Raw genomic sequence first — 22,767 nt, 5'->3', positions numbered from 1 at the left:
CCCCCCATAATGCTAGGCATTAATATTATAATTGAACAAATAACATTATATGTATTTTACTAGAAATAAAAATGAAAGTATTTCTCAATTGCTGAGCGTCTGGTGAGAGGCAGGTGGACTGAACGTTTCTGTGCTGCCATTTACTGTCTGGGTGACAGTGGGCCACAGGGTCACCTCTCGGCTCAGGGTCCCCTTTGCAGTGAGGATAAGAACAGCATCCGTCTCGCAGGGTTGATGGGAGTAAATGAGGAAGGATGACCTGTGTCTGGTCCTTATTGAGGACTCAAGGTTACTATTATTATTACTTTTTTATTCCATTGGTTAGAATTTAGCTTGCTCACCTAGAATCACAGTTCAGTCGTATCTTCTGGAGGATTCCCTGTGGCCAAACCCCGATCTCCCTCTACTAAGCTCTTCTCTGGAGGGCCTCCTTCCGGGGACCTGCGGGCTGGGCAGGTGGGGCAGGGCCCTTGGTAATACTGTCGGTGGTGCCCACTTTGTTCCTGGTCCTCACCAGGCACCCTGGGAGTGAGGTCACCCTGGTGGCCCAGCTCCCCGTGTTCTGCCCGGGGCAAGAGCACCCCCTGGGCCTGTGGGGAACTCCTGTTGCTAAAGGCACAGCTTGTGCTACCATACGGCTTGGCCCCTAAATGCAAACCATTTTTATCCCACCTGCTGCTCAACCAGAGGGAATGCAGCGAGGTGTTCCAACGCTGGAGGCGAAGCTGGCTCTTAGGCTCCCCCAGATGGTCCTCTTCTGTACTTTCTGGGTAAGGGGAGGGATTTCAAGGGTAATTTTGACCAGGCTTGACTTTCACTGTACTGGGTAACTTTGGAAGCTGGCTGTGGCTGAGACAACACCGTGCCGTGCTCTCCTTTCATCTGGTGCCAGGCTCTGTGGAGGCCGGTGACCCTGGGCATGTCAGCTGACCCCTGACCTCCAGGAGCCACAGCCTAGTCTGGAACCAGAGTGTGACGGAAGGAAGCCCAGTGGCTGAGGGACTCAGAGGAGGGGTACCTCCCCCCTACCAGGGTGACAGGGGTGGTGTCATCAGGATGAAGCCCAGTTTCTTAGCGGGGCCCCTGAGGGCCTCTCCCGACTTAGCGTAAGGCACTCACTGCCCCTGCTGTAGTCATACTGAATTTCTTGTGCTGCTTTGAAGGTATCGCATTCCTTTGCTGCTAAGCCTTTCTTCTTGGTGATCCTCCAGTCCCTGTCCTCACCCCCCATGCTCTGACACATTCTTTCCTACTCATCCTCTCACCCCACATTTTGCCTCCTCCAAGCAGCCTGCCCTGATATACTCCAGGTGTTCTTATAGCCCCCTGCCCCGTGGTGAACATATAAGACTCTGGTCATAGTATCTCAATTACTCCCTCTCCCCTGTAGACCTGCTACGTGACTCCAGCACCTGGCACTTACTCATTCATTTAACAAGTATTTATTTCGCCTCTACTGTGTGCCAGACACTGTGCTAGGAGCTGGGGGAGAGCTGAGAGGCATACAGACTCACAGAGCTTGCAGTCTAAAGGATGGGGGAGGGGGGGCGAACAAAGTAATTAATATAATTGCAGATAAGTCCGATAAGCAAACAAAATAAGGTAATGGTATAAAAAGCAACGAGAGGGGCTTCCCTGGTGGCGCAGTGGTTGAGAGTCCGCCTGCCGATGCAGGGGACGCGGCTTCGTGCCCCGGTCCGGGAGGATCCCACGTGCCGCGGAGCGGCTGGGCCCGTGAGCCATGGCTGCTGGGCCTGCGCGTCCGGAGCCTGTGCTCCACAGCGGGAGAGGCCACAGCAGTGAGAGGCCCACGTACCGCAAAAAAAAAAAAAAAAAAAAAAAAAAAGCAACGAGAGGAAGAAGTGGCTATTTCAGGTGAGTAGTCATGGAGGGCTTCTCTGAGGGGGTGACATTTGAGCTAAGCCTTGAACAAGGAGGAGAAGGAGGCCATGTGAAGATCTGGGGAGGAATATTCCAGGCAACGGGGCAGCAGGGGGCCTGTGTGCTCCAGGGGAGTGAGGGGGAAGGAGGAGGTGAGGCCAGGGTTGGGGTGGTGGGGGTAGGGGGTGGGGGGGTGGGGTAGTGGTGGTGGTAGGGAGTGGGCCCAAAATTTTTGACCATGACTCATGGTAAGAAATATGTTTCCCATTATAATCCATGTTCATGTACACATATGTCACTGAAACAAGTTTCAGGAACCGATTCTTCCCCTTAAAACATGAGGTGCCCGCAGATATTTCCTTCTAATCCATCTTTACCATATGCTGGTTGCCGTCCACTCAGTTGATTTCAGGGTCCGTTAATGGATTGTGACCTGAGCTTCTGGCAGTGCTACCTTAGACCACAGTAAGGAATTTGGATTTTTTTTTTTTTTTTTTGGCCGGGCCTCACAGCTTGCAGGATCGTAGTTCCTCAACCAGGGATCCAGCACAGGGCCCCCTGCATTGGAGGCGCCTAACCACTGGACCACCAGGGAATTCCCTGGATTTTATTTTTAAGAATTAGCATAGGGCTTCCCTGATGGCGCAGTGGTTGAGAGTCCGCCTGCCGATGCAGGGGACACCGGTTCGTGCCCCGGTCTGGGAAGATCCCACATGCCGCGGAGCGGCTGGGCCCGTGAGCCATGGCCACTGAGCCTGCGCGTCTGGACCCTGTGCTCCAGGAGAGGCCACAGCAGTGAGAGGCCCGCGTACCGCAAAAAAAAAAAAAAAAGAATTAGCATACAGTAGTATTGATTTATCTTTTGGTATACAGGTCTCTGAATTTGGGGGTTTTATTTTAATCACTGGGTACAGAGTAGGTGCTTAGTGGATATTTGCTGAAGTAATGAAGGAGCAGAGTCATGGAGGAGGCGGGTGGGCTGGGCGGTGGGTTTCTTCTGGTTCGAGGGCGTGCAGGCAGGGTTCCGGGCTGCACCTGCCCACTTGGGCTTGGGTGGGGCAGCTTCTCGGCCCCAGGGAGCCAGCCCATCTTCCTGAACCTTCAGGCCGGCGCCATGTGGTTCCTCTTCTTTCCTTCCCTTCACCTGTTCAGCCTCGTGGGCAGGAAGCTACCCGTCCTTTCACATGTTGGGTGCTGATGGTTCTGTGCTTGTCCTGGTGCCTTATTTTATTTTATTTTTTAAAAAGAAATTTATTTATTTATTTTTGGCTGCGTTGGGTCTTCGTTGCTGCACACAGGCTTTCTCTAGTTGCGGTGAGCGGAGGCTACTCTTCGTTGCGGTGCCCGGGCTTCTCACTGCGGTGGCTTCTCTTGTTGCAGAGCATGGGCTCTAGGCACACGGGGTTCAGTAGCTGTGCCTCGGGGGCTCTAGAGCGCAAGCTCAGTAGTTGTGGGGCACGGGCTTAGTTGCTCCGTGGCATGTGGGATCTTCCCAGACCAGGGCTTGAACCCGTGTGCCCTGCATTGGCAGGCAGATTCTTAACCACTACACCACCAGGGAAGTCCCTGGTGCCTTATTTTTCACGCTGCCCTGTGCGGTGGGAGTCACTGTTCCGCTTTGCGGAGGCCTGGCAGGGTTGGGTAGCTTGCCCTTGGCACTTAGTTTGGAAGGAGGCATCCCCTGCCTGTGTAAAGTGGGATCCTGGTCCCACTGCGTCGGTGGTCTGCCCTCAGGTGGTAGCCGTGGAGCTCAAAGCTCAGGCCAGGTTGGGCCTCCTGGACCTCCAGGGTCTCCAGCTGCCTCAGAGTCTCTTTCTGGTCTCTTGGCAGCCGGGGTCTCATCACCCAGAAAGGGCCTGGCAGCATCCTCCCCGCCATCCAAAGCACCCACTCCCGCGGAACCAGGAGACAGGGCTCAGGTAGGCAGATGCCGGGTGTGGGCAGGTGGGGTGGGGGGACAGCTGCCACTGCCGCGTTCCGCGGGTGTTCTTGGTCCCTTTCCCGTTGGCTTTGGGACTAGATTCTCACAGGCCAGGCCAGGGCGGTAGGGGCAGGGGATGGCAGGCCTGGGAGGGGCCCAGGGCGTCCACAGCACTGCCTCCCCATCATGGGACTCACAGGACTCGCCCATGCAATACGGCAAATTCTCCCCTTGGTTCCCGTGAGACAGGGCTTAAACTTCCTAGGGTGATTCTGCTTAATCCTCTCAGCAACACTGGGAGGTGGGTATTGTGTGTCCTGACGTACAGATGAGGAAACTGAATCTCAGAGAGGTTTGGTCATTTGTTCAAGATCTCTCAGCTGGGAAGTGGGGGCCTCACTGCCAGCCCCCTGCTCCAAGATGCTTAGGGGATGACACCAGCATTTCACATCTGGACAACACTTCACAGTGTGCAGAGGGCTTTTCCCACCTGCTCCCAACTGCGCCTTGCTGGAGGACCTCTTGAGGGACAGGGAGCCCAGCCCACGGTGGGTGTCCAGTGAGCATGTGCAGGGCTGAGACAGGCAGGGGTTATAGGATTCCATTTGGCAGGTAGGAACCCAAGGCTCAGAGACGAAGACAGCTTGCTCAAGGTCACAGTGCTTAGAAGCTGCGAAACTTGGCCTTAAATCTGCTTGGTTCTAGTTGGGGGGACAGAGAAGGCAGACGAGGTGGGCCTAAGAGGGCAGCCACCTGTCAGGCAAGGCCCACCTGTGGGGACGGGAGCGGGACAAGAGCAGCTCAGGCGAAGGCGTTATACAGCCGGAAGCTGCCTTCCTGGCGGACAGGGCCCCAGAAACTGGAAGTCTAGATTTTTGTGTTTCCATCCTGACTCAGTGACCTTGAGCAGGTCTTTCCCCCTTTCTGGACTTCAGTTTCCTCATGTGCAAAGCAGTGACAGTCCCCACCCTCTGCCCTTCTGGGGCTCTGACAGAGTGTGTTAGCACTGCGCACTCTTGGGAGATGGCCACCGTTAGAGCGGGGAACAGGGAGTGTTCTTGAACAGGAAGGCTGGTGACCCCAGCCCCACCCCCAGTCTGCCCACCCCATTCCCTGCAGGGCGATGAGTGCTCCTCGGGCAGCCTGTCAGAGCAGGGCGCCCACCGGACCCCCAGCAGCACGTGTGCGGCCTGCCAGCAGCACGTGCACCTGGTGCAGCGTTACCTGGCCGACGGCAAGCTGTACCACCGGCACTGCTTCCGGTGAGTGGTGGGGACCCTGGGGGGGCGGGGAGCTCCCCTAGATGCAGCACCATGGTGTGCCAAGCCCCTTGGCAGGCTCGTCATACTGGAGCATAAGGCCTAGTGAGGGGAGAAGACTCGGTCAGTCACAGAATTAGAGACAGAAATGGGGCCAGAGCTCTTTGAGACTAAGTACCTGATGATTAAGGAGCAGAATGTGCTCTAAGAGCTGTTGAAAAAAGAAAGCATTTTAAAAATCTTATTTTATTTTTTTCTTCCTTTTTTTTTTTTTTCTAAAGAAAGCAGTTAAAAAAAGAAATCATAGTAACAATGTTTTCAGTGTGTGGTTCCCAGGGGAAGCCAGGTTTAAGAAAACTGGAATAAGAGGCAGGGAAAATATAAATAGCTTAGAGAATGTATGAAAACGTTTTATATGTTAGAAAAAAAATCAGCAAAGAAAATTGAATAGTCCATGGAAACCAGTGACTGGGAGTTATAGTGTGTATTCAGTTGTGGTTTAGAGTATGTGTGTGTGTGTATGTGTGTGTGTGTGTGTGTGTGGTGTGTGGTGTGTGGTGTGTGTAGGTGTTGTGTGTGGTGTGTGTTGTGTGTGGTGTGTGTGGTGTGTGTGTGTGGTGTGTGTTGTGTGTGTTGTGTGGGTGTGTGTGGTGTGTGTGGTGTGTGTTGTGTGTGTTGTGTGGTGTGTGTGGTGTGTGTGTGGTATGTGGTTGTGTGGTTGTGTGTTGTGTGTGTGTGTTGTGTTGTGTGTGGTGTGTGTGTGTGGTGTTGTGTGTGTGTTGTGTGTGTTGTGTGTTTGTGTTGTGTGTGTGTGTTGTGTGGGTGTGGTGTGTGTGTGTGGTGTGTGTGTGTGTTTGGTGTGTGTGTTGTGTGTGTGTTGTGTGTGTGCGGTGTGCGGTGTGTGTGTGTGTGTGTGTGTGTGTGTGTGTGTGTGTGTGTGTGTGTGGTGGCTGGACCTGGAACCCCAGGCACCTGATTGCAGAACTGAGGTGTCATGGGGGAAAAATCTCGAGGAAGGAAACCATTGCACAGTCACGTCTGGCCATCAGGGCAGTGTTTTAAATACTTTTTATGGTGACATACGTTTGACACTGTGACCGTTGTAAGTATATCCCTGAAATCAAACTTGTATGAATAGATGCACAACTGGAATTAGAGTTTCATAAAACAAGTGTGATACATTCTGATATATCTTATTTTATTCTATTTCATAACAAAACAAAACAAAAACGTCTGGTTGGTTGAAAACCACTAAATTGATTTCTTGAGCCACTAATGAGTGGCAGCCCGCACACTGGATGGAACCTCCGTAGGAGCTGGGGGAACCTTTGCTTCCTCTTGCAGCAGAAACTGAAGGCGTGTTTCACAATTTATGTTGCTGATTTCACATGGTCTTATTGTTGTGGTGTGATTCTGACATTTACCCTTTTTCTTTTCCACTGGGAAGTTCTGGGTACTGAGACGGGATCCAGGCTGGCAGTTGGGAGGAGGGGTAGCCAGCACCCTGGGCCGGGCTGCCTGGCTAAGTTGATCCCCCCATCCCACCCCACCCCTGTTTTCCCTGGCAGGTGTCAGCGGTGCTCCAGCACCCTGCTCCCCGGAGCTTACAGGAGTGGGCCAGAGGAGGGCACCTTCGTGTGTGCGGAGCACTGCGCCAGGCTGGGCCCTGGTGGGCGGTCAGGGGCCAGGCCCACACTCCCCCCACAGCCAAAGCAGCAGCAACTTACAGAAGAAGCCAAGGATGTGGAGAGAGGTGGCCCCAGCCCTAATGCGGCTGCAGGGCCCGAGGTGGACGTATCCAAGGCCAGCCCTGAGGGCCGACCCCAGATCCCCACCAAGCCCCAGGTTCCCGGCAAACCACAGGAGCTGGCCAGCACCCCGGGCAGCCGCCCCACACCTGCCCCCAGGAAGGCCTCTGAGAGCACAGCCCTGACGCTCCCCACGCCCCGGCCCCGGTCCAGCCTGCAGCAGGAGAACTTGGTGGAGCAGGGAGGCGGCAGCGGCCTGGTGAATGGTGAGCAAGGGCCCGACTGGGGCTGGGCGCTTCCTGAGGGGTGCCTGGCGTCTAAACGTACACGTGCCTGGGAGTATTCATGGGGCCGTGCTGTCCTTGCCTGTGTGTGCTGGGGACGACTGTGGTGCTGAGGTCATTAATTCACGCAGCAAACAGTTACTGAGGCCCCTCGGTGCACGCTCTGTTCTCCATGCTGCAAGGACACAGACCCCTGCCCCATTCTGTGTGCCCAGGATGTGTGTCCTTTTGTGTCCATCTTGTGTGCTTCAGTTTCAGGGTGTAGGGAGTGTACATCATGTGTGCCTGTGTCCTGAGTGTGTCTGGTTCTGTGTCCACACTCAGGTGACCTCCCCTCCCAGGCCCAGCCTGTGTGCTTGTCCACGTCTGGATGTCTGGCAGGGGACAGCTCAGGGGCTGGGGGTAGGGGAGGGTGTGTCCCTGGTCAGATGGGCCCCTGGGGCACTCCCCAGGCTGGCCTGTTCTGTAGTGGAGACCCCTGCCTCACCTCTCATTGTCAGACCTTCCCACATGACCTCCCTGGGCTTCCGTGAGCTCATGGAAACATGGTTCCTTGTAACCTGAGACGTGCTGGGCAACTCTTATCAGAGGAGGCCCAGGGGAGGGAGACTCCCAGGGTCTCCCCCTGGGACTTGTTCGTTCTGTTCCGCACTCGTGGAGGCCCGTTCCTGAGCTGGGCGCTGGGGATAGAGATACTGTTCAGACCTGTTTGTGCCTTTGAGGTGCTGCCAGTCTCGAGGGAGAGATGGCCACAGACATGAGGATTTTGGTAGAATGTAGATGTCTGTTAAGATGGGGGAGCAGAGGCTATGGTGGGGTTCGCGGAGGACACTTGGGAGTCAGGGGAGGCTTGCAGGAGGAGGTGACCCTGGGGCTGAGTTGAAACAATATTTCCTGTCCACTTTGGGAAAATGTCAGAGGGGCACTTGGGTTCCCCCTTCTTTTTGTTTTAAATAAATTTATTTATTTTTGGTTGCCGCACATGGGCTTTCTCTGGTTGTGGTGAGTGGGGGCTACTCCTTGTTGTGGTGCGCGGGCTTCTCATTGCGATGGCTTCTCTTGTTGCAGAGCACGGGCTGTAGGCGCGCAGGCTCAGTAGTTGTGGCGTACGGGCTCTAGAGCGCAGGCTCAGTAGTTGTGGCGCACGGGCTTAGTTGGTCCGCGGCATGTGGGATCTTCCCGGACCAGGGCTCGAACCCGTGTCCCCTGCACTGGCAGGTGGATTCTTGACCACTGCGCCACCAGGGAAGTCCAGGGTTCCCCCTTCTTAACAGAAATACGAATGGGGTCTCTAGGTGTCCTGGCCTTGCCCCTTTGACCTTCTCTACCTGTCACCTTTGGTGTTTATCTAATCTCCCTGAGTGCTGGGCTGGGGAGGTAGGAGGGTGCAGGTGAGGTTGCCATGGCTACCTGGAGTCCATGACCTGCCAGGTGGGACGGAAGGGCATCCTTGGTAAGGCAGGCACTTGGGCTGGCTCCCTTGGTGCCCCACTGTGCTGCCTGGCTCACAGCTGCCCGTGAAGACCTGTTTCATTCTCCTTTCCCATCTAGGGAAGCTGCATGAACCCCCCATCCCCAAGCCCAGAGGGACACCCAAGCTGTCAGAGAGGTATGCTGGCCCTGAGGGGTTTCAGGGCCCTGGTAGGGGGAAGGGGAGTACCCTGGGGTCTGGGCGGGTAACAAGGCCATGTGACCCACCAGCACACCCTCCCGAGAAGGGGTGGGGCTCATCTCTGGGGGCAGGAGCCTGTGCCCACATCCCCTTCCCTGTGGCTCCCCTGGGACCCCCTCTCCTGTGGGCAGCAATGCCTGGTGGAGACGGCTGCCTCTGGGGTCCCTTCACCCCTCCAAGCCTCCGCTGCCTGTGGAACGAGGGAGGCCTAGGCCTCGCTCCTCGAGTCGTCGTGCGAATCAGCAGCAGAGTATAGAAGACCCAGCAGAGCTCAGCGGTACACCTGGCTCAGATCCTCCAGCCCTGGGACCCTGTGTCACAGGCGAGGACATCGGTTGCCAGCTCTTGTTTGGGAGCTGTGTTTCCCCTGTATGGTCCATGAGAGAGAGAGCCGGGGAGAGAGAGCCAGAGACAGAGGAAGGGGAAGGGAGAGGCCCCCTTCTTTCTGTTTCAGCTCTGGGCCCAGACTGGCCCCACTGGGCTGGGGTGGGAGAGGAGAAGGGTGCAGTTTCTCATCCACCCGCTTTGGGCTGCACTCAAGACTGTCTGGGGAGAGAAGGACATGCCCCCCTTGCCTCCTAACGGTTTCTGCTTCTTCCTGCCTCTGTCCAGGACACCAGCCCCCAGGAAAGACCCCCCATGGATCACACTGGTGCAGGCAGAGCCGAAGAAGAAGCCAGCCCCCCTGCCCCCGAGCAGCAGCCCTGGGCCGCCGCCCCCGGGCCGGGACAGCGGGCAGGTGGAGAACGGAGGTGTGCATGAGGTGGCTGGCCCGGAGCCCAAGCCCTACAACCCCTTCGAGGAGGAGCAGGAAGAGCCCCCAGCTGCACCCCGTGCAGCCACCGGCCCTGCCCCGACTCACCCGGAGTCCACACCCAAGTCCCTGCACCCCTGGTACGGCATCACCCCCACGAGCAGCCCCAGGACAAAGAAGCGCCCCGCCCCCCGAGCACCCAGTGCATCCCCCCTTGGTGAGTGCCGTTCTCGGGAGCTCTCCTGACAGTTGGGACTCTGGGGTTGGGCACCTGGGTCAGCCCAGGGCCAGGGAAGGGCACGTGGTGCCACAGGATCCCCTCCAGGCCAGGTGCCCTGTGTGTCATGTCTGTCCTCAATCCTTGAGCAAACCTGTGACGTAGGTATCATACCCCATTTTGTAGGTGAGGAAACTGAGGCACAGAGAGGGTAAGTGATTTGCCCAAAGCCTCACAGCGCTTAAGCAGGGGAGGCAGGATTTGAACCCAGACTCCTGACTATACTCTTAACCCTTTGTAACCCACCTCACAGGGCTCTTGTGAGAATTAAACGTGTTATCCATCAGTGTGCATAACACCGAGTTAGGCTCGTGGAAAGCGCTGGGCAGGGGTTAGCTCCAGCCCTGCCCATCTAGTCACTCTCCTCCAGTTGCCAGGCGCCTCGGGCTCTGACCTGGCTGCGTGGCACGGGTGCTAGTGGCTCTGAGCAGTTCCTCCCCTGTGTCTGTCCTCCGTCTCCCCATCCGGGATATGGAGGTGGTGGGCCAGCTCCCAGGCGCTGTGCCTCCCTCCGCCCAGCCCTCCCTCTCGCCGTCTTGCAATCTTCTCGGGCCCTGTGCCTGGCCACCTTCCACCACGGCTGGGGTCCAGCTGCCTCTGAGACCTCAGTGGGAGCCCCTCAGACAGTGGGTCCGAGGGCACATTAGAGATGACCGGAGGCCGGTGTTCAGGTGGCCCAGGCCCCCCTCTCCGGCCCCTGCTGGTGCCCTGGGACCCTCCAGCTGAGCGTGGTGGGCCAGTTGATTGGAGGTGATTGCCGGGTGGGAGATGCAGCCAGTGGGATGAGCTCTGAGTCGGACACAGCTTGGTCCAACCCCAGCCCTTCTCCTCTCTGAGTCTGTTGCCTCCTGGGAAAGCGCAGATGATACTCTGAAGCATGGTGTCCCTCAACGCATGAGGATGAACCTGGCACGGGGCAGTGCATGGCCTGGCGCCGGCCACCGCCAGGGCTGCCTGCTTCTCCCTCCCACCTCTGCTCGGGTCAGAGGCAGAGAAGGCAGACAGAAGCAAGGCTTTTTTTTGGCCTTTTCAGTCTGGCTTTGCTTTGGGTCACATCAGACGTGGGAGGGGAAGTGGAGGCTGCAGCCCCGCTGGATGGGGAAGCGAGGGCCATAAGGAAACCAGGGCTGCGACGTGCCACGAGGCGCACGCCGGGGCCCGAGGAGCGCAGGGTGACTTGGGATGATTTGTCTGCCAGTGACCTTGGTCCAGTCACAGCTTTGCTGTCCTCTGGGCTCTTGCCTGTCTGGATGTGGAGGACTTGGGTTGCCAGGGCCTGCAGCTCTGTCGCGAGTGGAGCGTGTTGGGTGAGGCCGGAAAGCCTGGCTGTGCCCCCTCACGTGGCACCCACTTGTGTGTGTGTTTGCACAGCTCTCCACACCTCCCGCCTGTCACACTCGGAGCCACCGTCAGCCACCCCGTCGCCAGCCCTCAGCGTGGAAAGCCTGCCGTCCGAGAGCTCCGGCCAGCCCCCAAGTGGGGAGCTTCTGGGCCCACCAGTCGTGCCCAAGAGCTCCTCAGAGCCTGCTGTCCATGCCCCGGGCAGCCCTGGCACCTCGGCCAGCCTCTCCGCCAACTCCTCCCTGTCCTCCTCTGGGGAGCTGGTGCAGCCCAGTGTGGCCCGGACACCTCAAGCCAGGCCTGGCCTTGCCCCCAATACTAGGGGCAGCCCAGGTCCCCCTCCAGCCAAGCCCTGCAGTGGCGCTGCTCCCACCCCTCTCGTGCTGGTTGGAGACAAGAGCCCTGCGCCTTCCCCTGGAACCTCATCCCCACAGCTCCAGGTAAAGGTGAGTGCCTCACCCTCGCTAAAGGCTGCTGTCCTGTCTAGTGGCTGTGGGCCTGGTCTCAGGGCAGGGTCTCTGATCCTTCCATCGTTGCTGGCCCTGACTTGTTGGGTGACCTTGGCTGTGCCCACCTACCCATTCACCACTGCATTCATTGAGGCACGGCTCCCCCTCTCCATCCTTTCATCCGTTAGCCAGACGTCCCGTCCATCTGTGCATGTCTCCACTTGCCTGGTCTTCCATGTCTTGAGGCGTCTAGCCCTTAGTTACCTGCCTAGCACGTGCGCGTGCCCGTCTGGGGCGCATCCACTAGCCGCCACTTAACCCACACACCCTTCCGTTCACCCTTCCATTCACTGAGGTCCTGTCTGTGCCAGACCCTGGCACAGTGGCCTTGAGACCTGACCTTGCCCTCTAGGGGCTCACAAGCTGCTCAGGGGACAGGCCTAGGTGATGGTTCTACAAGGCCGCCTGGGGTAGAGCACAGAGGGGAGGGGATGACTCCCTTCTTGGGGTCATTTTCCTTCTCCAGAGGCCTCAGTCTCCCCTCCTATAGAATGGGGCAGATGGTGTTCATTGAGTCCCTCCTGTGTGTATGGGCTGGCCTGGGCTCCAGAGGTGAGATGACCGTGGCGATCCCTGCCCCCCAGGTGCTCACAGGCAGGTCGGGGTAGGGTACTGGGATGACTGCGCCTTGTGTAGAGTTTGTTTTCGGCGGGGACGGGTGGAGGAGGGGTCGGCACTCAACAGGCAGAGGGCCGAGGAAACAGCTTTCCTGGGTGCTTCTCTTGTGTGCCACTGCAGGGGTGCGGACAGCCCGTGCCGTGGGCTCCCCTTCCCAGGCCCCTTCCCAGGCTGGCCCCGCGCTCCATCCCCTCTGGGGGCTGCAGTGGGCAGGAGGAGGGTCTGCTGGACACCCATCCCTGGGAGCTCGTTTTCCACCTGACCTCTGTGGCTGGTGAAGCGCTTGTTTCTCAGTGTCACGCCAAGAACCAGGGGTCACCAGGGGTCAGGACATTCCTCTGGGCACCTAGTTCATGAGGGGGCCTCTCCGGCCACCAGAGTCCCTTTGCACCAGCAGGTTCTGATTCTACCTTTTTCCCCGTACTCTGCAGCCCTCTGAGGGCCCGGCTGTAGTCCTGGTCTGACCTACCTGACAGAGGATAAGTCTGGGGAGGAGCCTGAGCTGTTGGTCTGTGCACCTTTCAAATGCCACTTAACCTTCCCTGGCCTGGGCAACTGCCTCCTGTCCAACTCTGTCACCACCTGCTGTGTGACCTGGAGAAGGCCCATCCCATCTCTGGGCCTCAGGATGCTCTGAGGAGCCCCAGGGCTCCTTGCTGTGGGAGGTGGGGGAGGGAGTTGATTTCGGACGCCCCTCCCTTTCCCCCTACAGGCAGCTGCCTTTCAGTCTGTTTCCTGTCCTGAGGTCTGTGAAAGGTTGGTCTGAAGGAGTTCTGTGGCTGAGAACCCTTGAGGGACTCAGAGGCCTTTGGGCTGTTTGGCCCTGCTGGGCCCCTCTGGATGTGACTGTGGAGGGTGTGGGCAGAGCCCAAGAGGACTTCCTCCTGGGGTGCCCCCTCCCTTACCCTAACCCCAGGATTCGGAGAGAACCCGAGACACTGGGGGCAGGAGACAGGCAGGCCCGTTGGGCGGGTGCTGCCCTGTGGGGCCCAGACTGTCACCCTGCGGCGCCTGTGGCCTGGCACTTCCCTTGCTTCAGATCCCAGAGCAGCCGCCAGCCTGAAGGAATCGCCCCCAGGCGGGCACAGGTGAGGTGAGCGGGCTCCTCCCTCCCCCCAGCTGTTGGAAAGCCCGGTAAATACTCCTGGGAACACTCCATGGCCTCCAGTGATGCCTGGGGAGGGTGGTTGGAAGGTGCGGGCACTGCCCACGTGGCAGGCAAGGCCTGTCCCAGTGGGGGGCCTGCCCGGCTGTGCTGGCCTCAGGACAGGGATTACCCCAGAAGGACAGAAAAATGCAGAGCTAGGGGGCAGCAGAGGATGGGCAGGGGGAGCTGGGCAGGAAGGGAGCTACCTTCCTCCTCCCTCTACTGATAGTGGGTTCCCTGTTTTTGCTCTTCCTGGCTGGGGGACCCTGGGCAAGGAGGTGACCCCCGGCATCCCCGCTGGAAAAGGGGTGGTTGTGAGGCCTGGATGAGCTACTGTAGCTCGGTCCCACCCTACACCGCATGTCCTGACCACTGCCCCCGGCGCCGGAGGGCTGCCCCAGCCCGAAATAGCGTCTCACTGCAGCTTGGGCCCTTGGGAAGAGCGTGACCTTGAGCCAGTTACTTAACCTCTCTGAACTTGAGTTTACTCAGCTGTAAAATGGGCACGACACTACCCACCTTGTGGAGTGGTTGTGAGAATTGAACAGGAATGTAGAGAAGTATCCAGTGCGGCGGCAGCACACGGGAGGCGCTGGGAAGTGGAAGTGTTTGTTGAATGACTGAGTTCCTCAGAGACTGGCTGCTGGGGGATTCTGTCTCTGCCTGATTCCTACCGCCCGCTTTCCATGGTCCCATGTGATCAAGCTGCCTGGGTCTTACTGACCCCTCCCTGACTTATCTTCTGCCACGTCTCCCTGCCTTTAGTCTTCCTGCAAGGAGAATCCTTTTAACCGGAAGGCATCACCCACAGCGTCCCCAACCGTAAAGAAGGCCACCAAGGGCTCCAAGCCAGCGAGACCGCCTGCCCCAGGACACGGCTTTCCGCTCATCAAACGCAAGGTACAGCTGGGAGCCCCAGACAACTGGCTGCCTGGGCCCGGGCCCCCTCCCTTGGCCGCCTCAGGCTTCCCGTGGGACTCTGCCACAAGATGGGCTGCCTGGGCGGCTTCCCTCAGATGCTGGAGGGGGCGTGCTTGGGAGGCCCAGCTGGGAGATTTATGAACTTGCAGCCAGGGGGATTTTGAGCAGATTAGCTGCTCTGACCAAAAGCATTGGGGGATGCATTTAAATTGTTACTAATAATAGTTCAAGGCTCTGAAGCGTTCATGTGACAAACAGCTTAGAGTGTTCTCAGGTTTCTCTGTCTAATAGGGTCACTTTTGCACATTGTGATATATTTTCTCGAGTGGCAGAGGAGGGGAGGAAGTTGCCAGAGAGAAGCAGGAAGTCGTATCGCCCTCTGGGCCTGCCTGTTGGAGCTGGGACCAGGGGCATGGCAGGGGCGTGGCTGTCCCTACACCCATCCCTTGCCACACCGGGGTGTGGGACGGAGCCAGGGCGCAGGGCCTGTGGAGGCCAGTGCTGGCCGGAGAGAAGAGGGAAGCTCCTGTTCCTGGCGGCCAACAGGTGGGAGGGCGGGCTGACCTTCAGATAACTGGGCGCTGTCGGGCAGGTTCAGGCTGACCAGTACATCCCCGAGGAGGACATCCATGGGGAGATGGACACCATCGAGCGTCAGCTGGATACCCTGGAACACCGTGGGGTCCTGCTGGAGGAGAAGCTGCGTGGTGGAGTGGACGGTGCGGGAGCTGCCGGGGGCCTGGCGGGTGGGACTCGGGTAGGGGGAGCCTCTCTTCCAGGGTAGGAGCCGCCGTGGCCCCTTTGAGGGTGGGGACTGCCTCCAGCCCTGGCCTCAGTGGGCATCTGGTTTCCAGAGGGCCGTGAGGATGACATGCTGGTGGACTGGTTCAAGCTCATCCACGAGAAGCATCTGCTGGTTCGGCGGGAGTCCGAGCTCATCTATGTGTGAGTCCTTGCTCCCCTCGGCTCCTGGCTCCTCCTCGCAGGATCCAGAGAGCTTAGGACCGGGAATCTTCACCTTCCTCCCTTAACAGTGACAGCACAGGGCAGGCAGCCGCAGAACTAACAGTCACCTTATTCCCACCTTCCAGCTTCAAGCAGCAGAACCTGGAGCAACGCCAGGCCGACGTGGAGTATGAGCTCCGGTGCCTTCTCAACAAGCCGGGTGAGTGTGGCCACACCCACTCCCCAGACACCTGCGCTGGGGCCTGGTGACCTGGAGGAGTGGGCTGGGGAGGGGACAGACCGGGCCCTGATGGGGGTGCACGGGCAGAGCCTGGGAACAGGGCAGGGGGTGCTGCCTGGGTCATAACAGGTGAAAACTAAGCTCAAGCCACGACGGGAGAGGGAACGGCATGGCCAGCGTGGGGCTGTGACGTCTGTGGTGTTGGGGTGGCAGGCCTGCAGAGAACACCGAGACCAGGAGCAGACTGGCTTGTTTTTTTTAGGTGTTGGGGGTAGGAGTTTATTAATTAATTAATTTATTTTTGCTGTGTTGCGTCTTTGTTTCTGTGCGAGGGCTTTCTCTAGTTGTGGCAAGCGGGGGCCACTCTTCATCGCGGTGCGCGGGTCTCTCACTATCGCGGCCTCTCTTGTTGCGGAGCACAGGCTCCAGACGCACAGGCTCAGTAGTTGTGGCTCACGGGCCCAGTTGCTCCGTGGGATGTGGGATCCTCCCAGACCAGGGCTCGAACCCATGTCCCCTGCATTAGCAGGCAGACTCTCAACCACTGCGCCACCAGGGAAGCCCCTTTTTTTTTTTAATAAAGTAATTTTTTAAAATATTTTTTTATTTTTTAAAATTTTCTTTATTTTTGACTGCATTGGGTCTTTGTTGCTGCGTGTGGACTTTCTCTAGTTGTGGCGAGCGGGGGCTACTCTTCGTTGCGGTGCACGGGCTTCTCATTGCGGTGGCTTCTCTTGTTGTGGAGCAAGGGCTCTAGGCGTGCAGGCTTCAGTAGTTGCAGCATTCAGGCTCAGTAGTTGTGGTGCACGGACGGGCTTAGTTGCTCCGAAGCATGTGGGATCTTCCCGGACCAGGGATCCAACACGTGTCCCCTGCATTGGCAGGCGGATTCTTAACCACTGTGCCACCAGAGAAGTCTTGATTGGCTTGTTTTGGTACCCTCCTCTCCTGGAAGGTGTGGGTGGGCTTCTGGCGGGGAGGGGTCAGGCTCCAGGGCCCAGGGCTGCCTTGCTGCGTGAGGGAGAGCAGGTACCTGTCCAGAGGCAGCTCTGGGCTCATGGCTGTTAGGCCAGAGCATGGCAGGGCTCTGCTGGCGGGGGGAGGGCCAGTGGAAGTGCCCCTGCACAGCGTGGCTCAGGGTGACTCTGGGAGGGAGGGATGGGATGTGCTGAGAATGGAGCGGGGCCATGGGAGGATAGGGTGTGGAGTCACACAGCCCTGCGTTCTGCCGCTAACTTGCTGGGGGCCCTTAGGCGGCTTCCTTAGCCCCACCGAGCCTCAGTGGCTTCATGTGTAAGACAGGGATGAAGGTGCCCGCCTGGGAGGGTATTCTAAGGCCCAGGAGCCGGTGCACGTGGAAACACTCTGTGCCCGATGAGGGGCTGATGGCTGATGGTTATTTTGTGGCTGAGCTGGGGTCTGGCCATGACATGGGGTGAGCACAGCTGTGGGCTGAGAGAGAGCACAGGACTGCGGAGTGTCCAGAGGCTGGAGCCAGGGCTTTTGACCGCTTCCTCTGGCCCAGGTGGTAGGAATCGTTGTTCCCATTTAACAGATGAGGAAATGAAGAGCCCGAGAGGCTGAGAGTCTCGCACATTGGTGGTGGAGCTGGGCTTCTAGCCACGTCTCTGACTTGGGCATGTCCCTGCACACCCAGCCCCTCCTGCCGGCCGGGACAGTGGCCCTGCTTTTCCACTGACCAGGGAGATTGGGAGGCTGGATGTGACCCGGAGGCAGGAGTGTCCCTGAGGAAGTCACAGAATGTCCCAGCTCTTTGCTGCCACCTATGAATCACTCCCAAATCTCTGGAGGCTGGGGCGTGGCTGCCGCTCAGAGGAAGCCGCAGCGACACCTTGTGGTCGAAATGGGGACAGCACCTCTGTACCCCAGGCCAGCCTGGCCCTGGGCTTTTTGTGTTGCTTCTCCAGTCCTCTGTGTGGTGGCAACACATCGGGGCTTGTCATCCTGTCCTGGTTGTTGCCTTTGGAGGGTGAGACTGGCTTATAAGGCCCCAGGTGGGCTGGAGATCCATAAGACACTGTAAGGGCTGTAGCTTGGATCAAAGCATTCCAAGGCTGGCCAGGTACAAGCACTGGCTCCACCCTTGCTGTGTGACACTGGTCAAGGACTTAACTTCCGCAAGCCTTGGTTTTCCCACACGTAGGTCGGGGACATAACTTACCCAGGCCCCAGATTTGGGAAGCAGCAGAGTAGGATTTGAACTGGGGTGGTGACTGAAACCCATGTTGTCCCCAGAACTATGCTGGGTCAACGGTTCCAGTTTTGGCAAGAGGTGGTGGTAGGGACAGATGTTGTGGAGGGAAGGTCAAGTGTGGGCATCCCTCCCCTGGGAGCCTGTGGGCTGGGTGAGAGGAATACCGGGGTGCAGGTGGGCCTCTGAGGGTGGTTCTGTAGGATAGCTCAGGTTCTTGAGAGGAGGCTGGAGGGGCAGCAGGTGTCTGAGACATCAGGGACACCTCCTGGCAGGGCTCCCTGCCCCCAGGGACCCCTCTAGTCCACCCTCCTTCATGGCATTAGATGAATGTCCCAATATGCCCCTTGGGTCACATTGCTTCTCCTGCATGAGGACCCCTGGGGTTCCCTGTTATCTCCCCACCCCTGCCCCACTTTGGCCAGCTCGCCATTGGAGGCTCTCAGCAGACCCAGCCTGAATCCTTCCCCCGAGAAACCATCTAGTGAACATTTGTTGAATGAGTGCATGAACATAGCAGGAAACTCTTTGGCACGTGCTCTTCTCTGTTCTCAGAACACGTATTGTGCTGGACCTCCCGGAGCCCCCTTGGAGAGTTTTTTTGGTAGGCAGACTGGTATCCTTGGTCTCTCCTATGACAACCTTCATTTCTCCAAAAATTTGTACTCCCCACCCCTCTGGGCCCCCCTCCCCAGAGTGTCCAGCGTGGGGCTGGTCTGCAGCCACCCTTAGCACTTAGACGTTAGTTCCTCGCTTCCTGGGACTCATGTCCCCAACTTTTCTCCTTGGGCAGAAAAGGACTGGACAGAAGAGGACCGGGTCCGAGAGAAGGTGCTGATGCAGGAGCTTGTGACCCTCATCGAGCAGCGCAACGCCATCGTCAACTGCCTAGATGAGGACCGGCAGAGGTGACGTGGCTGGGGGAGGGCTTCCCCGGGGCTTCCTGCGGGCGGGGCCCTCACTGCCAGTCATCCCAGCGCCGCCTGCTCAGCCTGCGTGGACTCGGAGTCTGGAGGGGCCTGAGAGATTACCTCGTCCTTCCTCCCGTGGGACACTCAGCTTCCCTTTCTCATTTCAGGGAGGAAGAGGAAGATAAGATGTTGGAAGCCATGATCAAGAAGAAAGGTGAGGCCCCTCCTGGGGTTCTGGCCCACTTGAACTCCTGGAGGGTGGGGGGTAGGTTGGACAGAGGGTTGGAGTGGGCGCTACAGGGACGGTGTGTGCAAACTCCTAGCCCCTGTTTTGCCAAGAAGGCCGTGTGTAGCAAGGCAGGTCACCCTACGGCCAGGAGAGTGGGTGTGGGATGCCCTGGTGCCCACAGGGAGGACGGTGGCGTGTGGGAGCATTTCCCAGGGCGCGTCTGCCTTAAACTGTGCGTTCCTCCTTGAGATCTGCAGCTGGTCTAGGAGGGGTCTGTGGCACCAAACAGCAGGCCCTCCCGCAGATACGATAGTGCCCAGCATGGTTAAAAGAGCACTGGACTGGGAGGCATGAGCCCTGGGCCTAATCTTGGTTCCACCAGTGACTCATTTGGTGGCCTTGCGGTTAAGTCTGGGCTCCAGTTAGACTGGATTCCGGTCCCAGCTCTGGCACTTCCCAGCGGGGTGGCTTTGAGCCGCTTCACCCCTCTGGGCCTCGCTCTCCTTGTCCGTGGAATGGGGGACGAGGCACACACCTCCCGGGCATGTGCTGAGGATGACCGAGGTAATGTGTATAAGGCACTTAGTCCAGGGCCTGGCCCCGGCAAAAAGCTCGGTTGGTGCTAGTCTGTTTCAAAACTCCCATTTTCCTCGTCCATAATAAGCTAGGGGCTGGGCGAGATGACTTCTGAGGTCTCCTCTACCTCTGACAGTCAGTGTTCGTGTTGTAACCCACAGAGCTGTGAGCACCAGCCTAGGGGAACCAAACCTTTAGAGATGAACGTCTGCCAGGCTGTAGGGTTCCCCCATTGCTTTCACGGGCGCTCGTCTCCCGATCCCTGCCAAAGCACTGGGAAGGGGTAGGGTCTCGTCCTAGAGACAAAGAACTGGCGGCTCAGAAAGGTGAAGGGGCGTGCGCGCAGTTCCAGGAGAGGGGGCAGCGGTGGGCTGAGCCTGTTGGCCGGCGCTCCTAGGCCATCACCACCACCCCCGGCCTGCCCCGATCGACTCCCCTCTCCCTTCTGCAGAGTTCCAGAAGGAGGCTGAACCCGAGGGCAAGAAGAAGGGGAAGTTCAAGACCATGAAGGTGCTGAAGCTGCTAGGAAACAAGCGTGACACCAAGAGCAAGTCCCCGGGAGACAAGAGCTAACAGTGCGGGCTGCCAGCTGGGGACTCCACCGCTCCTGGCTCGGCCCCGGGCTGTGCTCTGCCAGGGACGCAGGATCAGTCGAGGGGAAAGATGACTTAAGGGGAGGGAGCCTCTGGGTGATGGCCTCTCCCTCCTCAGGGTCCTCTGGCTCGTCTGGGCCAAAGAGTTTTCTTCCCTCTCCTCTGAGCCACCGGCAGCTGCGCCTCAGCCCTGCCCAGCCTGGCTGTGATGACCCCAGATGCTGGGACTGACCCAGGGAGCGAGCCGGCTCCTGGGTCCGGGGAGCGGCCGCAGCCGAGCACACCCGCCCTCGTCCCACCCAGCACCTGGCCTGCCGTGCCGGGCAGCTCCTCGGTCCTCTTCCCTTCTGTGCCACGTGCAGAGGGGAGCCTTACCTGTCAGAGTCTCTGGGTCTTCCTGCCCACGAGGTGGGCCCGGGGTGGACCTCTGGCCTGGGTCTCCCACCTCGGCCCTGGTTCTGAGTCTCTGTCTTCCTTTCGGTGCAGGCGGCCCTGACTCTCTTTCTCCTCACTCAGGACCTCTATTTATGAAGTCTCTTAATTAAGTTCGAGGTAGTTACTGTGTCCTCAGACACGAATGGGCCTGGACAGATCCCTCCCTGTGTTGCTCAGAGTTCTAGGAGCTTCCCTCGTCTCCCCTCATTCTGTAGGAGGTCTCTCTGTCCAGGACACCGTGCCGGGGTGGGTGGGAGCCAAGGGCTGGGCCCCCGCGGGGAGGGTCCCGGGGACGCAGGCCCCAGCTGCGGTTCTGGCCCCGCCCTTCGGCCAGGTCAGCAGCAGGCGGGGCTGCTGCCGTAGGTGCTACCCCTGGTCCTTTACCACACTGCGGCCCGGCCCCTCCTTTAGGCTCTCCCTGCCACCCCAGGGCTGGGGCGCAGTGGACCCACTCCGGGTGGTCATCGCCAGCCTGTCTTCTCACACTCGTCTGTTGTCTGTTCTCTCCCGACTTGTTGCTGCCGAAGGACTCATGGTCGCTCGGCCCCTGGGATGGCTGTGGGAGCGGAGGAGCCGATGGGGGCCACCACCTTCCCCCCACAGAGTGTGCCCAGCAGCTCTTGGTCAAAGCACTGTTGCTGTAAGCTATTTCCGGGGTGCCTCTAGGGCCCCCTTCCCTCAGCCCACCTATGGGGAGAGGTTGTACTGTATTAATTTGAGAGGGTTTTCCTCCCCGACAATAAATGGAGACCACCTCAGTCGCCAGTGCCCTGCAGCCTCGAGGCGCCTTCCCCTCGCCAGGCCTGCCTTCTTCCCTGCCTCTGCCAGGCCTTGAGGCCGGCGTCTCTGCTTGCCCAGGAGGGCGTGGAGGGGCTGTCCACCGCTGGGGGCCCTGGCCCTCACTGCCTGCCCCCCGGGCAGGACCCCTTCCTCTGCAGGACAGGTGGCTCCCGCGCCTGTGCAGCCCGCGGCCGCCTCCTTCCTGACATGCCTGTTGACCTGCAGCTGGGGTCACCAACTCCAGCGGCAGGTGACGCACGTGAACCGGGCTGGGTGTGTCTTGAGGGACGGCCCCGACACCCGGGTGGTGGGGACTGGGGTGAATGGGGGTGGATACGCCGCAACTAGAGGGGAAGTTCTTCCTCATTTAAGTCAACTGTAGCCTGTGGGATGTGGGCCCAGTGGGGCCAGATCTTTCCATTTTTCAAGAGAAACTGGAAATCCAGATGGTGCGTGTGTGTGATTTGTAAATGTTGGCAACCGATGCGAATTTAAATCGAGGGCAGGCTGCTGTGGTGTCACGGGTGGGCCGACTGTCCTGGGCTGTCCTGGGTTCTCTGGTTCGCTGCCCCTGGGCCACGTGCTGGGGCCTTCGAGGTGGAGGGCGGCTGTCCTGGTCATGCTGCACCCTTGGCCCTCAGGTTCTGGAGGGTGTGTGGATACAGGCTTCTCATGGAGTGTTACAGAGCCCAGCCCTTGATCTGGTCCTCTCTGTTTGTCTGTTTGAGGCTGCAGGGCCGTGTTTATTCTGCAAACCCAGACTTGGGTCATGTGGCCTGAGAAGATTATATGAATCCCTCCAAGTGGGATGGTTGGTTGAAATTTCTGAAATACTTTGATTTATGGGGACAGAAAAATGACAGAATACTGGAGACCATAAGGCTTGTGGTTGTCAAGACACGGGGACTGCCGTGTGCTGTGCGCCAGGCCTGGGGCGCTGCTCCTGTGGGTGGATGTCTCAGCAGCCCTTTGAGGCAGGCCGCACAGGCGAGCCATCGGAGATGAGGCTGCTGGGCTCAGACCGCACAGGCTGGGAGTGGACTTCCAACGCAGGACCCCTTCAGTCTGGGTCCCTCCCACCCCTTTGGGTTTCTTTCTATGGGCTGTGCGTTTGGTGGAAAGACAGAAAGCTAACTTTTAATCCTGAGTAGGCTACTTGCTAGTTAAATGGCTCTGGTCATAGCATCTTGGTGAGCCCTGGTTTTCACATAGGGATAATGTACCATCGCAGGCATTTATTGAGAATCAGCTGAGAGTGACACCGGCACCTGCCGTCGTGCCCGGCCATGGGGTGCTCCAGGAGCCTTTGTTCCATTTTCACTTGAAATGTGCAAAACAGCTAGAAACCAACTGGGCTTGAAAAATTCTAACCCCTTGAACAAATAAGGTTTATCCCTCTGAAAACAAAATGGTGTGTGTAATGACCTACGTTAAATGTGTTTTATTAGCCTGTTAATCACAGTGGTTAAATATTTGCCCAAAGCTGTAAGAAGTCAAATAAGTAGGTCCTAAG

General features: G+C 58.3%; 1 protein-coding gene across 5 annotated transcripts in view; it reads left to right on the top strand.

Annotated features, from left to right (window-relative positions):
• Nucleotides 1-21,699, top strand: part of MICALL1 (MICAL like 1) — a 28,101-nt gene extending 6,402 nt beyond the window's left edge. Inside the window, exons 4-17 of one of the 5 annotated variants that reach the window (XM_060165166.1) lie at nucleotides 3,712-3,800; nucleotides 4,922-5,064; nucleotides 6,630-7,075; nucleotides 8,645-8,702; nucleotides 9,378-9,736; nucleotides 11,168-11,272; nucleotides 14,223-14,311; nucleotides 14,925-15,051; nucleotides 15,187-15,277; nucleotides 15,424-15,497; nucleotides 18,524-18,638; nucleotides 18,809-18,855; nucleotides 19,898-19,956; nucleotides 21,002-21,699. In XM_060165166.1, the coding sequence (XP_060021149.1) occupies nucleotides 3,712-3,800; nucleotides 4,922-5,064; nucleotides 6,630-7,075; nucleotides 8,645-8,702; nucleotides 9,378-9,736; nucleotides 11,168-11,272; nucleotides 14,223-14,311; nucleotides 14,925-15,051; nucleotides 15,187-15,277; nucleotides 15,424-15,497; nucleotides 18,524-18,638; nucleotides 18,809-18,855; nucleotides 19,898-19,956; nucleotides 21,002-21,118 (1,919 nt within the window). In that variant the 3' untranslated portion in view covers nucleotides 21,119-21,699. Of the gene's footprint in view, nucleotides 1-3,711; nucleotides 3,801-4,921; nucleotides 5,065-6,629; nucleotides 7,076-8,644; nucleotides 8,703-9,377; nucleotides 9,737-11,167; nucleotides 11,584-14,176; nucleotides 14,312-14,924; nucleotides 15,052-15,186; nucleotides 15,278-15,423; nucleotides 15,498-18,523; nucleotides 18,639-18,808; nucleotides 18,856-19,897 lie in introns of all 5 variants that reach the window. The other 4 variants (XM_060165162.1, XM_060165161.1, XM_060165165.1 and 1 more) reach the window with 4 other exon arrangements.
• Nucleotides 21,700-22,767: the final 1,068 nt, after the last annotated feature.

Source organism: Lagenorhynchus albirostris, chromosome 11 (assembly GCF_949774975.1).
Source record: "Lagenorhynchus albirostris chromosome 11, mLagAlb1.1, whole genome shotgun sequence".
Lineage (NCBI taxonomy): Eukaryota > Metazoa > Chordata > Mammalia > Artiodactyla > Delphinidae > Lagenorhynchus > Lagenorhynchus albirostris.
The sequence above is the reverse complement of the archived record's forward strand: the minus strand, read 5'-3'. Positions and strand labels throughout refer to the sequence as shown.